Here is a 13,455-nt window from a genome sequence, read left to right as displayed (position 1 = left end):
AGGAACCTGTTTCTGACAGCAGAGCAGGCCTTAATGTAATCATTGTGCAAATTCATATAATAATGGTAAGCAGTAAAACATATGTTAAGTGACCATAAGTACAACCCCTGTGTCCATAACAGACTATTATTACACCAGGTAAATGCTATCTAGCAGGTAGTCAGACTACCTAGAAATGTGTTTAGGTAGTGTTTATACCTAGAAATCAGGTTTACAAATTGCTGAAAACATTGATTAGTTATAGATACACTTCAGATTATATGTTTTTTAAGAGTTAGAGAATTTATTTTTCAATAGATTTATTCATATTTGCACAAAGAGTCAGGAATTCAGTGAGGGAATTCATCTGGTCTCCAAATTGATACTCACAAAGTGCATGAGATATGTTTTGTATATTGTATACGTTGCAGGATGTTGTGTGGCTGAATGCCACTTGACTCCTGAAGAATTCAAACAGGAGCATTTATGTTTTTTCCTGCGCCATCACCACATGTTCAGTACATTGTGTCATGTGAAAACTATATTAAGCTGAAACAAAGCTTAGGTGCCCAAATTTTAATAGTAAGGCCTTTCAAAAAAAAATCTTCAACAACACAAATTCATGTCAGGAGAAAGTAGTATATTTAGAAATGTGTCCAGTATAAATGATTCTGAGTAAATGTAGCTATGGTGTTTCGTGGTGCGTGCACAGTAAAGTAGAACACTGCAACATGGTGTGTTTTAGTATGATGTTTATTGAGCAAATGCTGAAATTCATCGTGATGAATAAAGACATGGGCCTGCAAACAGTAGCACCTCATTAATATGTTAAATTCAAGTCCATCCTATGCATACAAGAATGTATGTGTGCACACAATCAGGTTTATATTCATTTGCACTCATTAGGTAAACATAATCAACAACAGTAAAAAGCGTGTTTAAGGCTAGGAGTTTCTTAGTTGCTTTATGTACTGTATGTATATGATCATGGGCTCACTGGAGAATTGTTATCCTTGTATATAACTGTATTTAGTTGTTTGTTTTATTTGGCTCAGTTGGTGTCCTTGCGTTTGTATTAGTAAGGCTACTTTGTTGTAACACATATCTTCAGCGTTATTCGACTTCTCATACAATCCGGTCACTCTCTCTGCATTCACTCTTACGCTGTGCAAATTGCTATATTACTTTCATACATACTGTTTTTGTACCCCACGGAGTGGGGAGGGTGCTCCACCCTGAGCTGACGTGCAGACATCCCGTCCCCCAGTGGCCCGCCCAGCTTTGCAGATGCCCCGCCCCTAGTGGCCCGCCCAGCTTTGCAGATGCCCCACCCCTAGTGGCCCGCCCAGCTTTGCAGACAGAAGGAAAGAGATCTAAGCCCCTAATGCTCCTACCTCATCTGCAGCAAAACCAATTTAAAGCTGCAACTCAACATGCATTTTGAATTTTAGCTTGCCGCATCTTATGGCTTCTCTCTATGCTTTTAAATTCTTTCTTTTTTCTTTTTTAAGTCTTGAGAGTGGTTAACGTATTTAAGTACATCTTTATCTAGCTTTATGGTTTTTTGTAATGTTACTTCTGATTTGATTGCTATTGTCCTCCTCCGCTCCTCGTCTGTCATCGTTACGTGCTTCTTCACTCGGTTTCTGTGACCTGCTTCACCGACTGGGTGGAGACTTTCTCCACTTTCTTTGAGGACACCAACTTCTCCTGCACCACCTCGTCCACCTCCTTCACTGTCTCGGTGACAGTTACAGACTTGGTGATGTGCTTGGCTCCGTCTTCACCAGTGGTAATGGTCTCTACGGTTTTGGTGATGACCACCTTCTGGCCCTGGTCATCTTTGGTGGGGCTTTCATCCACTCCATTAGAGATCACGTCTTTCTTCTCCGCCTCTTTCGTTTCTGCCTTCACTTTGTCTTTGTCCTCACTTGGAGCAGCTTCCTTCTCGTCTGTCTTCTTTTCTTCGGGTTTCTCCTCTGGCTCGTTCTTTTTGCTCACCTTTTCATCTGCTTCAGCTTTAGGTGCCTCTGTCTTTGTGGGCTCTGCCTTAGGTGCTTCCTTCTTGGGGCTCTCACTCTTTGGAGACTCAGGCTTAGGAGGTTCGGCTTTGGGGGTTTCTTTCTTCACGTCCTCTGCTTTTGGGGCCTCTGTCTTGGGTATGTCCTTTGGGGTCTCGCTCTTTGGAGATGAAGCCTTTGGGGACTCTGCTTTTGGGGACAGGATCTTTGGGGACTCTGCTTTTGGGGACAGGATCTTTGGGGACTCTGCTTTAGGGGACTGGGTCTTTGGGGACTCTGCTTTAGGGGACTGGATCTTTGGGGACTCTGCTTTAGGGGACTGGACCTTTGGGGACTCTGCTTTAGGGGACTGGACCTTTGGGGACTCTGCTTTAGGTGACTGGACCTTTGGGGACAATGATTTTGGGGACTGGATCTTTGGGGACAATGATTTTGGGGACTCTGCTTTTGGGGACTCTGCCTTGGTCTCAGAAGCTTTGTCTTTCTCTGTCTTGGTGTCCTCCTTGTCATCTTTTGCCTTTTTGTCCTCTTTCTCAACCTCATCCTTTTTCTCTACCTCTTTCTCTGCTTTGTCACTTTCTTCCACAGCTTCACCTTTCTCATCACCCTCTTCCTCACCTGCCACCTCTTCTCCCTCCTCTCCAGCCTTTTCCTTCTCTGCTGTCTTTTCTACTTCCTCTTCCTGTTCTCCGTCTCCCTCTTCAGTATTCTCTTCCTCTTCCCCCTTTTCTCCCTCCTCCTTTGCTTCATCCTCTTCTTTCTCATCACCCTTTTCTTCCCCCTCTTCCTCATCACCCTCTTCTTTCTCTGCATCTTCAGCCTTCTCAGCAGGAGCACTGGCACTCACTTCAGCTTGGGCTGAAGCAACAGTTTCCTCTTCCTCTTCTCCCTCAGCCTCCTCTTCCTCTTTCTCTTCTTCACCCTCACCTTCATCCTGGCCCTCATCATCTTTCTGTTCTGCGGCGGTTTCTTCTGCCAGCTCTGCCAAAGCCTCATCCAGCTCAGATTTTTCATCCTCCACCCTGGTCTCCTCAATGATCTCTTCCACAAACTTGTGTTGCACCCTCAGTTTGGGGGCTTCAGATTTGACCTTAGGCCCTTTGGAGACAACCTGGCGGTATGGGAAGGTGCTGAAATGGTTCTCCTCTCCTTCAAGTAGTTTCCTAAATGAACAGATTTGGAACTGATATGTTTAGCGTACGCAAAAAAGACACATTTTAAAGAAAATTGAGGAATAACACTAGACTTGGAAATTATCCTAAAATTCAAACATATTAAATTATTACATTTTGTCATAAATGTTCCTTTAAATTCTGTTGCTATGTTTCTTTGCTGTTTACCTGTAAGCGGCAATCTCTATATCAAGCGCCATTTTGACATTCAGTAGGTCCTGGTATTCACGTAGGTGTCGGGCCATTTCCCATTTCGTACTTTTCAGCTCGTTGTCCAGCTGGTGGATAGTTTCCTATCGTTGCAAACACAACATACGAAGTTTAGCAAGCGCTTAAAACAAGAGAAAAGGTGGTGGTAAATGCATTAATATATTGCTGAAAATGTTTTCATCCAAGGAAAATGCGTCATTACATGTAGGCCTGTATTTGATTAATTACTTATTGGTGACTGAACAAAGGGTTATTTTCGTTGTAGTTATATATTTATGTATTTATCTTCTAGACTTTATATCTAAACATAGCACACAATTTCATTTGTACATTACTGTACTAACTACAATGTTTGAAGGACATTCTTTGAATGCATGCAAAGCATTGGATGGATGGGGTGATTTCAGGACGTGTCCAATAAGGAACCGCCGTCTCTGCTCTGACTCAGCGGAACAGTGGAGTCAATAGCGCTGTCTCCCCCCTCCCCTCCCCTTTAAACCCTCTGAAATATGATACCACTGCACCTCTTTCGTGATCTGGGTTCGGCTATGCAGAATTTCCCCCCCACATTTTTAACGACTCAAATTGTGTGGACGCCCAACCAATATATACGTAATAAGCATTGGTTATAATTTTAGATTTAACTAGTTTAATTATAACTGAGAAGAGGCCTATTACGTGAATAAAAACATCCACGCTCTATACAAATATACATCTATAAATAATGTAACTAACTGATTTTCTGTGTTAGCAGTCTTCATGGAATTCTAGACATCGTTTGCTAAAATTCATTACATTGATAATATAAATACATTTAATTATCAATTGAATGGGTGAATGTTTCAAATAAGTTAATAGCTATTTACCTGAAGGCTGGCGAGATCGGAGTTGTGTCGGTCTTCTATGTCGTTCAGCTGTCTCTCCAGCGAATCTTTGGTTCCGCGCACGGACTCCAGTTCGATGGTTTTGGACTGCAACTGGCGGCGGTAGTCTGCGATTTCATCCCGAGCGGATTTAATGGCATCCTTGTTTTGCTCTGCGGCTTCCGTCAGTTTAGCATACCGGCACATAAACCAGTCTTCGACTTGTTGAAGGTTTTGAATGGAGTGTCCCTCCAGCTGACAGCGAATCTCGCGGAGCGCGTCGGTGATGTCGGTCTTCTGGTAGTCCCTCTTCTCCACGGTGATCTGCGACGCCTGCACCTGCGCCAGCAGGTCGTTCACCTCCTCCTCGTGGTTGTTGCGGATGAAGGCGATCTCGTCCTGGAGCGACTGGACCTTTTTCTCTAACTCTGCCTTAACTAGTGTCGAATCTCCCATGTCTTTCTTCAGCGCACGGATAATAGCTTCTGTCTCGTCCCTGATCCTCGCCTCCTCCTCGAGACGATCCCTAAGTCGCTGAATATCCTCTTCAATGTGGTCCGTGTCCAGCTGAATTTGTGCCTTCTCATGGTGGATCTGCTCCAACATGGAACGCAGCTCCTGTAGTTCTTGATCGTAAAGTTCGCCCAGCTGGGACTGCGACACCTGCTTCTGCCGCAGTGCATGGATCTCATCCTCGATCTGCTTGTTCTGTTGCTCCAGGTAGTGCACCTTGTCAATGTACACGGCGAAGCGGTCGTTGAGACCCTGGAGTTGCTCTTTCTCGTTAACGCGCTTGTAGTCTCCATTGATAACGGAAGCTTGGCTGAAATCAACGCTGTCGGCCGTGCTAAGCACGCCTGAGCTGTAGGCTCTCGCGACGGGGACGTTGGCGGTCCTCTTGTAAGCTATAGAGGAGCTCGGACTAGCTCTGGACCAGGTCTGGGACCGGAAACCACTGGACGGGGAGCCGCTGCTGCGACTGTAGCTTGTCCTCGTATCCATTATTCTCCGGAAGGGACTTCCTAAAGTGTCTACCGGGTAACTCATCCGGACAGACGCAGTGTTACCGTGCAGATGAAACGGGCAGTGTGAAGTGGAGGCGTGTGGTGTGTATGCGTGCCGGTGTGTGTGGCTCTCACAGCGCTGGGTAGCTCGTCTGCAGACTTTATATACCGGAGGCGCTATTGCGAAAAAAGCGTAGGGTTATTTTGACTGGGCCATTGATCCACCGAAGTGGGAGGGACCCGACAGCTATCCATAGACTCACTTTATCAGTGGTTCAGCACCCCGGTCAAGCGGAATACGGTCTTGTGGGTGGGCCCGTCTCTGAGGCAGCGAAATGTCATAAAGGAGAACAGAGAATGCTTTAACATATATTTTATGTAATACTTATACACCCATGGGTTGGTATAGTTAACATATTGAATCTAGCAACATGCGGAATGTAGATATCACGCTTCCACGAGATTTAACCGAAGCGTTAATGAGAGTTATAGAGCCTGGTATTACGAATACCTTGGACAGCGTCTACACATACATACACCCCTGAGCATGTGTCCAGCACCAAGGACAGCAACTACTGTTCAGTCACCCTTCTTATGTTTTAGCGAATATTTAAATAGCTAATAAAATATAAAATAGCACGCATTGATATATGTAACAATTACGCTTTTAGTGTCTAGAATATGGGACGTTTTTATGTCAGGACGTTTTAAGTTGTACTATCATTTAATATAATGTTAAAAATTATATTGAAGAGTCATAATCTAATCACTTTCCTTAACTCTATTATAGTGTATATCAATAGTCAATTGAATTATACAAAATTTTATTTATTTATTTGATTTATATTTTAATATGCTAAAATGTTAAACATAAAGTTAAATAACCAACAAATATCATTCCTCTTACAAACACAAAGGGCATAACTAGTCTCTAAATTTTACATAATAAAATATGGGCATAAAAATGGGATAGACTAGATCGAGCAGGCCAGAGTGTCCTTCATCAAGTTTATTGTGTCAACTTTAATTAGATTCGGTATGGATAGGTTGGGTGGGGGGAACAGGAAGATTAATTCCAGAACACCGAATCCCATGTAATTACCTTTCAGTAGATGAACATTCTAATCTTGGCTGTATAAGCAAACTGATGAATTACTCTTCTGACTGCAGGAGAAAAAATATATATATAAAGAGAGAGAGAGAGAAAAGATAGAGATATGTTAAAAATTGTATTAAAGTACGCAAAGTTTCCAGAGAAACAGGACGTTTTGGACAGGGACCCTTCATCAGCTGTGCAAGCAAAGTGCAGTTGTAGACTCTTCACAGATATATGCATTCTTAAGCATCTAAATCATGTTGAACTCTTCCCATCTCTCCATGGAAACCTTACAAAATATGCTCAATTTTTAATTGAAAAAACAAACAAACAACCCCCCCCCCCCCCAAAAAAAAAATCTTTAAAAAACCCTTGATACTTGGTGTTGATGCCAGTGTGAGTAGACTGTATGTGAGAGGCTCAGTCTGAACACATGTGATGAGCACGGCCTGGCTGTTGTAGCGTAGTGTTGGTGGACAGGGACGTCCTGATCTCCTCGTCTCAATACAGGCGAGGCCTCTACATTTGGCAGTGCCTGCGTGTCTTTCACATTCCAAGACGTCTCCCTCAAATTATTCGGTTGATTCAGTTATGTCCGTCGTAGCCTTTCCTCGTGATATTCTAATCCTTGGTAACAGGAGCCTGGCGTGGTTGGGAGATCCGCCTGGTCCCAGGCAGGGCAGTCTGGGAGTGCTCGTGTGGGGGGCGGGGGGGGGGGGGGTCTGGGGGTAGGGCGGGTGCAGCAGAAGCACTGGGGCTGATGACACTGCACATCTCTCCATGGCTCTAGGCAGCCCTCAGCAGTGGCTCTGCCTGCTCTGTCAGCCCTGGCCAAGGATCAACCCCCCCCCCCACCGAATGTGCAGATCAGCCCAGCTCAAGGTGCTTTTCGCCTGGGCAGAGGGCTGGAGTGCTTTAGGATTCAATGCAGGCCCACTGTGAACACTGCAGAGCGCTTGGAAGTGTTTCAGATGGGTCTGCAGCAGAAACACACCTGACTGATGCAACCGGGCTGTGGTCCATGAGTTATTGCTAATGTGACGTTAGACCGGTGGCGATACAGGTCTGGGATCAGCATGACAGTGATGAGGCAAGCACAGAGGGAGAGACCTGATTTATCGCTGCAGCAAGCAGTGCAGATTCATGGAATATCAATGGAGACTGAAGATACAAGGAAGAGCCCTTAGAATATGATCAAAAAGACACTCACATGTGTATGAGTGTATGCCTAAACTGAACTCAATCTCAAAAATCTGAAAACGTGGACTTCCTTTAAATATTTACTTATTTGCCACTACAGTGATTCTTTCGCTCATGTTAATTTATTTTTTATTTTTTGTAGAATTGCTGAGAAAGTAATTGCTCTGAGAACTATTTCTCTGAGAACTATTTCTCTGAAAACCGGATGGCTATGAGAGATTTGCAGTCTGGCTCTGTGTTGCAGTGTGGCTTGCAGGAGTTGTAGGTTGCAAGATAAGGTTTCTGGCCATACACTGAACTACTGTAAATGAAGAGAAAGACGTGTTAGCTCTGGATTCAAGTCTCACCACGATAGCTTCCATTAAACGGGCTTCTGGTGCTCCTCTCAATTCAAACAAGATACAGTGACTCAGCAAAAAATGAAGACACATGAAGAAATACATTTAACCTTGCTAGACAAGATGGTAAGCAAATTTAATCATCTGATGAAGCTTGTCTTAATCTCAGGACCCAACCTGCCTAAGCTAAAGATCTCTGACCATCATGCTTTATTTCTTTACAGAGGCACAGTGAGGATAACACAATTTATGTACATGTGTGTAAGTGTGTGTGTGTGTGTGTGTGTGTGTGTGTGTGTGTGTGTGTGTGTGTGTGTGTGTGTGTGTGTGTGTGTGTGTGTGTGTGTTTTGGAGCAAGAACGAAAATAAGGGACAGTAGGGATAGAGATAGTCCTGCAGGTGTATGTGATGGTGATATATAGCTGTACCTTACTGGAGTCCCCCAGGGGCTGGTGTCTAGATGAAGACACATAATCAGCACATCGATACAGGAGCCCAGAAGTGAAGAGAACAAGGCAACAATCAATACCATGAACAGTACCCAAACTCATTAGTCAGACAAGTATGTGTAGGTATGCAGTCGATGGGGTGTAGGGTTAAAAAGGTCTGACAGTGTTAGGCAGAGTAAAACTGCATCACAAACAGAAACACAAACTTTTCGTGTGTAAGTAAGATGGGCCTTCAAAGCATCATGTCCCTTTAATGTTCTGGACATGGCTGTGTCAGATCATTTTGTCTGTTTTGAAACTGTAGTGTACTTAAATGTGACAAGATGGAATGAAAGATAAAAAAAATTGAGTTGTGTGAAGAAAGGTGGCCAGACTCAGGCAGCTGTAAATATCCTAAAATATCTGCTGTCATCTCACTCTCCTTTTCTCTCTCTTCATCTGTCTTTTTCTCCCTGTTTTTCTTTTTTCCTGCCCTGTGAGAAAGTGTGCAAATGTGTATTGAATTATTTAACCAAGTTAAAGACCCTAGACCATACACCACGGTGAGCTCATTTCGAAGGCGGTTCTATACGTGTCTATGTGGAGGGTTCTCTATACACCAGCACAAAGACTGTTGAGAACATGCAGCTGGGAATTAGTGCATAAAGCATTAGGTGTTCTCAGCAGTCACACTGATGATATTTTGGGAAATGAGGGCTTCAATAAATCACATGTTCTATGATGTGGCACACCTTCACTGCTGCTGGATGCTTTAAGATTGTACTTTGGATTGTACTTTCATGTGGTTATATTGTCACAATGGAGTTTCCATATTGTAATAAGGAAAAGGAAGAAAATTATTAAACTCATTTTATTTCAGCACAAGACAGAATATTGCTTATTTTTTATAGGAACCAGATATTCTAGAGGGGTCTGAACTGCAATGACTGGAGTATGGAGTACAGATGTTAGAGGCTGAGCACATGCAGGACCATGATGAAGCATTTTTCACCCTCGAAAAACGAGTCTTTTTCTGCTAATATGCAAAGCATAAGAAGAGTCATCAAATCCATCTGACTAACTAATGGAAAATCTCAAACGAATTCAAATTTGACCTCTTTCGGCAATGTCACCAATGACAATACAAAAACAAACAAAATATCTGCACTGACGACATCTAACAATATATTGACGGGGTGTACAAGACAGACACTTGTCACTTCTGCTAAATGCTACATAAATGGCAGAGTGTGTTTAAAGTGCAGCCCTGCCTGTCAGAGGTATTTCTTCTGATGTGAGAGGAGCACTGTGAGGCTTTCATCCTGCCCCTGACTGAAGCTGATGCAAGATCTCAGACATCAGAGCTTAAGGGTCTTAGGACCAGTGCAGGAATAAAGCTAGTAACAGCAGGAGAATATTATATGCTCTCGCGATTATAGGCAGTGCACTGATTATTAAACCGACGCACGATTGAAGGTGACCGAGCCGCTCTGGTCAGTCACCACTGCAGCCGAATGTCTCCACATGTCATGAATGTGCTTTAAAGTCACAGAAGGAAGACCTGGACAGGTCCGTGACAGCCAGACAAGGTTAGGCAGTGTGCTAAGGTGTCATTAGAGCCATTAGTCTGGGCCTCTGGACACAGAGGGAGCCAGTGATTCACACTCAGCCAGGCTCTGGAGATGAGGGTGGAGGCAGTGATGATGTCATAGGGAGCGTCTGGGCGGAAGAGGAGAGAGGGATAGAGGGGAGGGGTTGCCCGGGATCTGCAGTTTATCTGCAATGCATCAGCAGCTCTCTCTTTCTCTCTCTGTCTGTCTCTTTCCCTCCCTCCCTCTCTCCTCTTCTCTCTCTTCTTACTCTTCTCCTTATTTTAGGAATTTGTATGCAAAAACTGCTACATTTAAATTTGCCGTGACATCGAGACATCTGAACAACATTGAATATGAATAAACACTCTGCCAGTGTCCTTAGAGTCCTCTAATCTCAGTTTCCTAAAAAAATTATTGATAATCGACTTCTAAGTAATTTAAAAATCATTAGCCCAAATAATGAGAACTATGAAGTTTTCTGCGTTCCTGAAAAGCTGCTGGCTTGGAGATGAACCCACAGTTGTTTGTAGACAGCCACACTTGGCGGGAGGGGTATATATATTTTTGACCTTGCATCATCATCGTGTGTTGAGGTATATTTTAGAGCAATGGGTTGTGTGACCACATGATTTAGCAAAACCAATAAGGGCTGGAGTTTGGGATCAGGTGAGAGCTTTAGAAGATCACATCAGTGATGTCTGTGTCAGCACAACACACCTCTTGGGGACCATAATATTTTCTCTCTGTTCCTGGCAGTAGCCAATACTGCATGACATTTGGATGACATTTGGCAACAAAGAAAACAGCAGAGACCCCAACACACACACACACACACACACACACACACACACACACACATGCACACATATTTTTACGCTTCCATATTTTAGAGTAATAGTGAAAATGCAGAACAATGCAAGTACACATATGGAATTATGCAGTGCATGAAAATATAGCAAACATTCAAGAGCTTATTGTTGACAACACCAAGATTTCACTTCAGGCAGTTACTACTGCCTAACTCCAGGTGTACATGAAGCAGAATCACTCATGAAACCTGGTCAATAGGTAGATCCATCCTGCGATCTGGGCGAACCACACCAGTCCAGTTGGACAGTAGGTAGTGCTATTGTGCATCCAAACACATTGCAGAACTCCTACAATGTATATCATATAAAGTAAATCATATAAAGTAAATGTTTACAGTGATTACTAGTTTTCCAGTATACAAAGTTAAATTACAAGGTAATTCATATTAAGCCATATCACACATTTTGTACCACAAATCATAGATTTGTCATGGGACCAACACAATTCTGGCTTCCAGTCATTCAAAACAGTGTAAATTATTGGAAAAAAAATCTAAAAAATCTAGTTTCCAGATGGTCATCAAAAATAGGGGTGGAGCTTTCACTGATCCATACCGTATGTATATAGCTCCAGTGTAGGAACACTTTGATGAAATGATACCAAACTTCACAGATGGGCACCACAAAGTGTGGGCCAGGCTAACAATTTTGATACATCTGTATCAATAGGAAGTACTCATTGAGTGGGTACACAACTTACATATGCATGTATAGTACATGTTTTGTTTGTGTTATCATATCTACAAAATGCTGGATGCTTTCAACACACATTTGACAGGCTTTCAATTGGCCAAACCACACAGAAATCGAATGCTATGTTCAGACATACATTGTGTAAGGAATTGGCCACTTGGGGGTGGCACTCATATTTTCAAATGCTTGTACTGGTCTATATCATCTTATTCCCAGGGTATCTACAAGCTCTTTGGATCAGATAATGCTTCTCTGTGAGACAAAAACTTTGCCTTCTGAAGAGAAGTGACTGCCTAGCTTGGTACAAATAGACCTCTGTGGGTGCTATAATGGTTACTGAAGTGAAGACAGGGGGAAACTAAAATAATCTGTGTTTTGTTTAAAATATAGTAACACAAATGGTGTCACAATGCAAAACTCCTCTAAGTCTGGTTCATTCTGATTTGACATACACAGATTTTTTTGGTTTATTATAATCTGATTCAATGTAACAGTTAGAGGAATTTTTACTATATTAAAATGATGACTACTTACAGTACTTTCCTTACTGTCTACTGACTGTGCAGGGATCACTTCTTGAAGGTATATATGTGAGATTGTTATACATTTATTCTAAGATTTTTGCATGCATCTCTAGGAAGTAACAAGGCATATAGAATAGGATTCATATTAAATATATTATAGTACATTGGCATAGACATAGAAAATAGGTTATTTTCACAAATATTGCATTCAAGTTGTTTTGAGAAGCCACCCAACATCTGCATACACACACACACACACACACACACACACACACACACACACACACACACACACACACACACACACACCACCTCTGTGGCTCCCACTGCTTACCTGTCCTACATCTGTTGGGTAGGTGTATGTTTACTCCATGTGTTATGCAATAAACATTTTGTGTGAGTGACACGGCTGAGCAGTAAACTGAGAGTCTGGGCTTGAGGGCAGTTGGGCCAGTGGAGTAGTCTGGGTTTGAGGGCAGTTGGGCCAGTGGAGTAGTCTGGGTTTGAGGGCAGTTGGGCCAGTGGAGTAGTCTGGGTTTGAGGGCAGTTGGGCCAGTGGAGTAGTCTGGGTTTGAGGGCAGTTGGGCCAGTGGAGTAGTCTGGGCTTGAGGGCAGTTGGGCCAGTGGAGTAGTCTGGGCTTGAGGGCAGTTGGGCCAGTGGAGTAGTCTGGGCTTGAGGGCAGTTGGGCCAGTGGAGTAGTCTGGGTTTGAGGGCAGTTGGGCCAGTGGAAATTACAAGGTAATTCATATTAAGCCATATCACACATTTTGTACCACAAATCATAGATTTGTCATGGGACCAACACAATTCTGGCTTCCAGTCATTCAAAACAGTGTAAATTATTGGAAAAAAAATCTAAAAAATCTAGTTTCCAGATGGTCATCAAAAATAGGGGTGGAGCTTTCACTGATCCATACCGTATGTATATAGCTCCAGTGTAGGAACACTTTGATGAAATGATACCAAACTTCACAGATGGGCACCACAAAGTGTGGGCCAGGCTAACAATTTTGATACATCTGTATCAATAGGAAGTACTCATTGAGTGGGTACACAACTTACATATGCATGTATAGTACATGTTTTGTTTGTGTTATCATATCTACAAAATGCTGGATGCTTTCAACACACATTTGACAGGCTTTCAATTGGCCAAACCACACAGAAATCGAATGCTATGTTCAGACATACATTGTGTAAGGAATTGGCCACTTGGGGGTGGCACTCATATTTTCAAATGCTTGTACTGGTCTATATCATCTTATTCCCAGGGTATCTACAAGCTCTTTGGATCAGATAATGCTTCTCTGTGAGACAAAAACTTTGCCTTCTGAAGAGAAGTGACTGCCTAGCTTGGTACAAATAGACCTCTGTGGGTGCTATAATGGTTACTGAAGTGAAGACAGGGGGAAACTAAAATAATCTGTGTTTTGTTTAAAATATAGTAACACAAATGGTGTCACAA

The 13,455-nt window shown here is 42.9% G+C and overlaps 1 protein-coding gene across 1 annotated transcript; it reads right to left on the bottom strand.

Moving 5' to 3' along the window:
* Positions 1-714: 714 nt before the first annotated feature.
* Positions 715-5,402, bottom strand: nefma (neurofilament medium chain a). Its single transcript, XM_076980235.1, has 3 exons — positions 4,249-5,402; positions 3,341-3,465; positions 715-3,163 (listed from the first exon to the last, which is right to left on the bottom strand). The coding sequence occupies exons 1-3, from the start codon at positions 5,290-5,292 to the stop codon at positions 1,615-1,617; spliced, it is 2,718 nt and encodes a 905-aa protein (XP_076836350.1). The 5' UTR covers positions 5,293-5,402; the 3' UTR covers positions 715-1,614.
* Between the last annotated feature and the right edge of the window lie 8,053 nt (positions 5,403-13,455).

Source organism: Brachyhypopomus gauderio, chromosome 18 (assembly GCF_052324685.1).
Source record: "Brachyhypopomus gauderio isolate BG-103 chromosome 18, BGAUD_0.2, whole genome shotgun sequence".
Lineage (NCBI taxonomy): Eukaryota > Metazoa > Chordata > Actinopteri > Gymnotiformes > Hypopomidae > Brachyhypopomus > Brachyhypopomus gauderio.
This window is presented reverse-complemented; position numbering and strand designations above follow the sequence as displayed.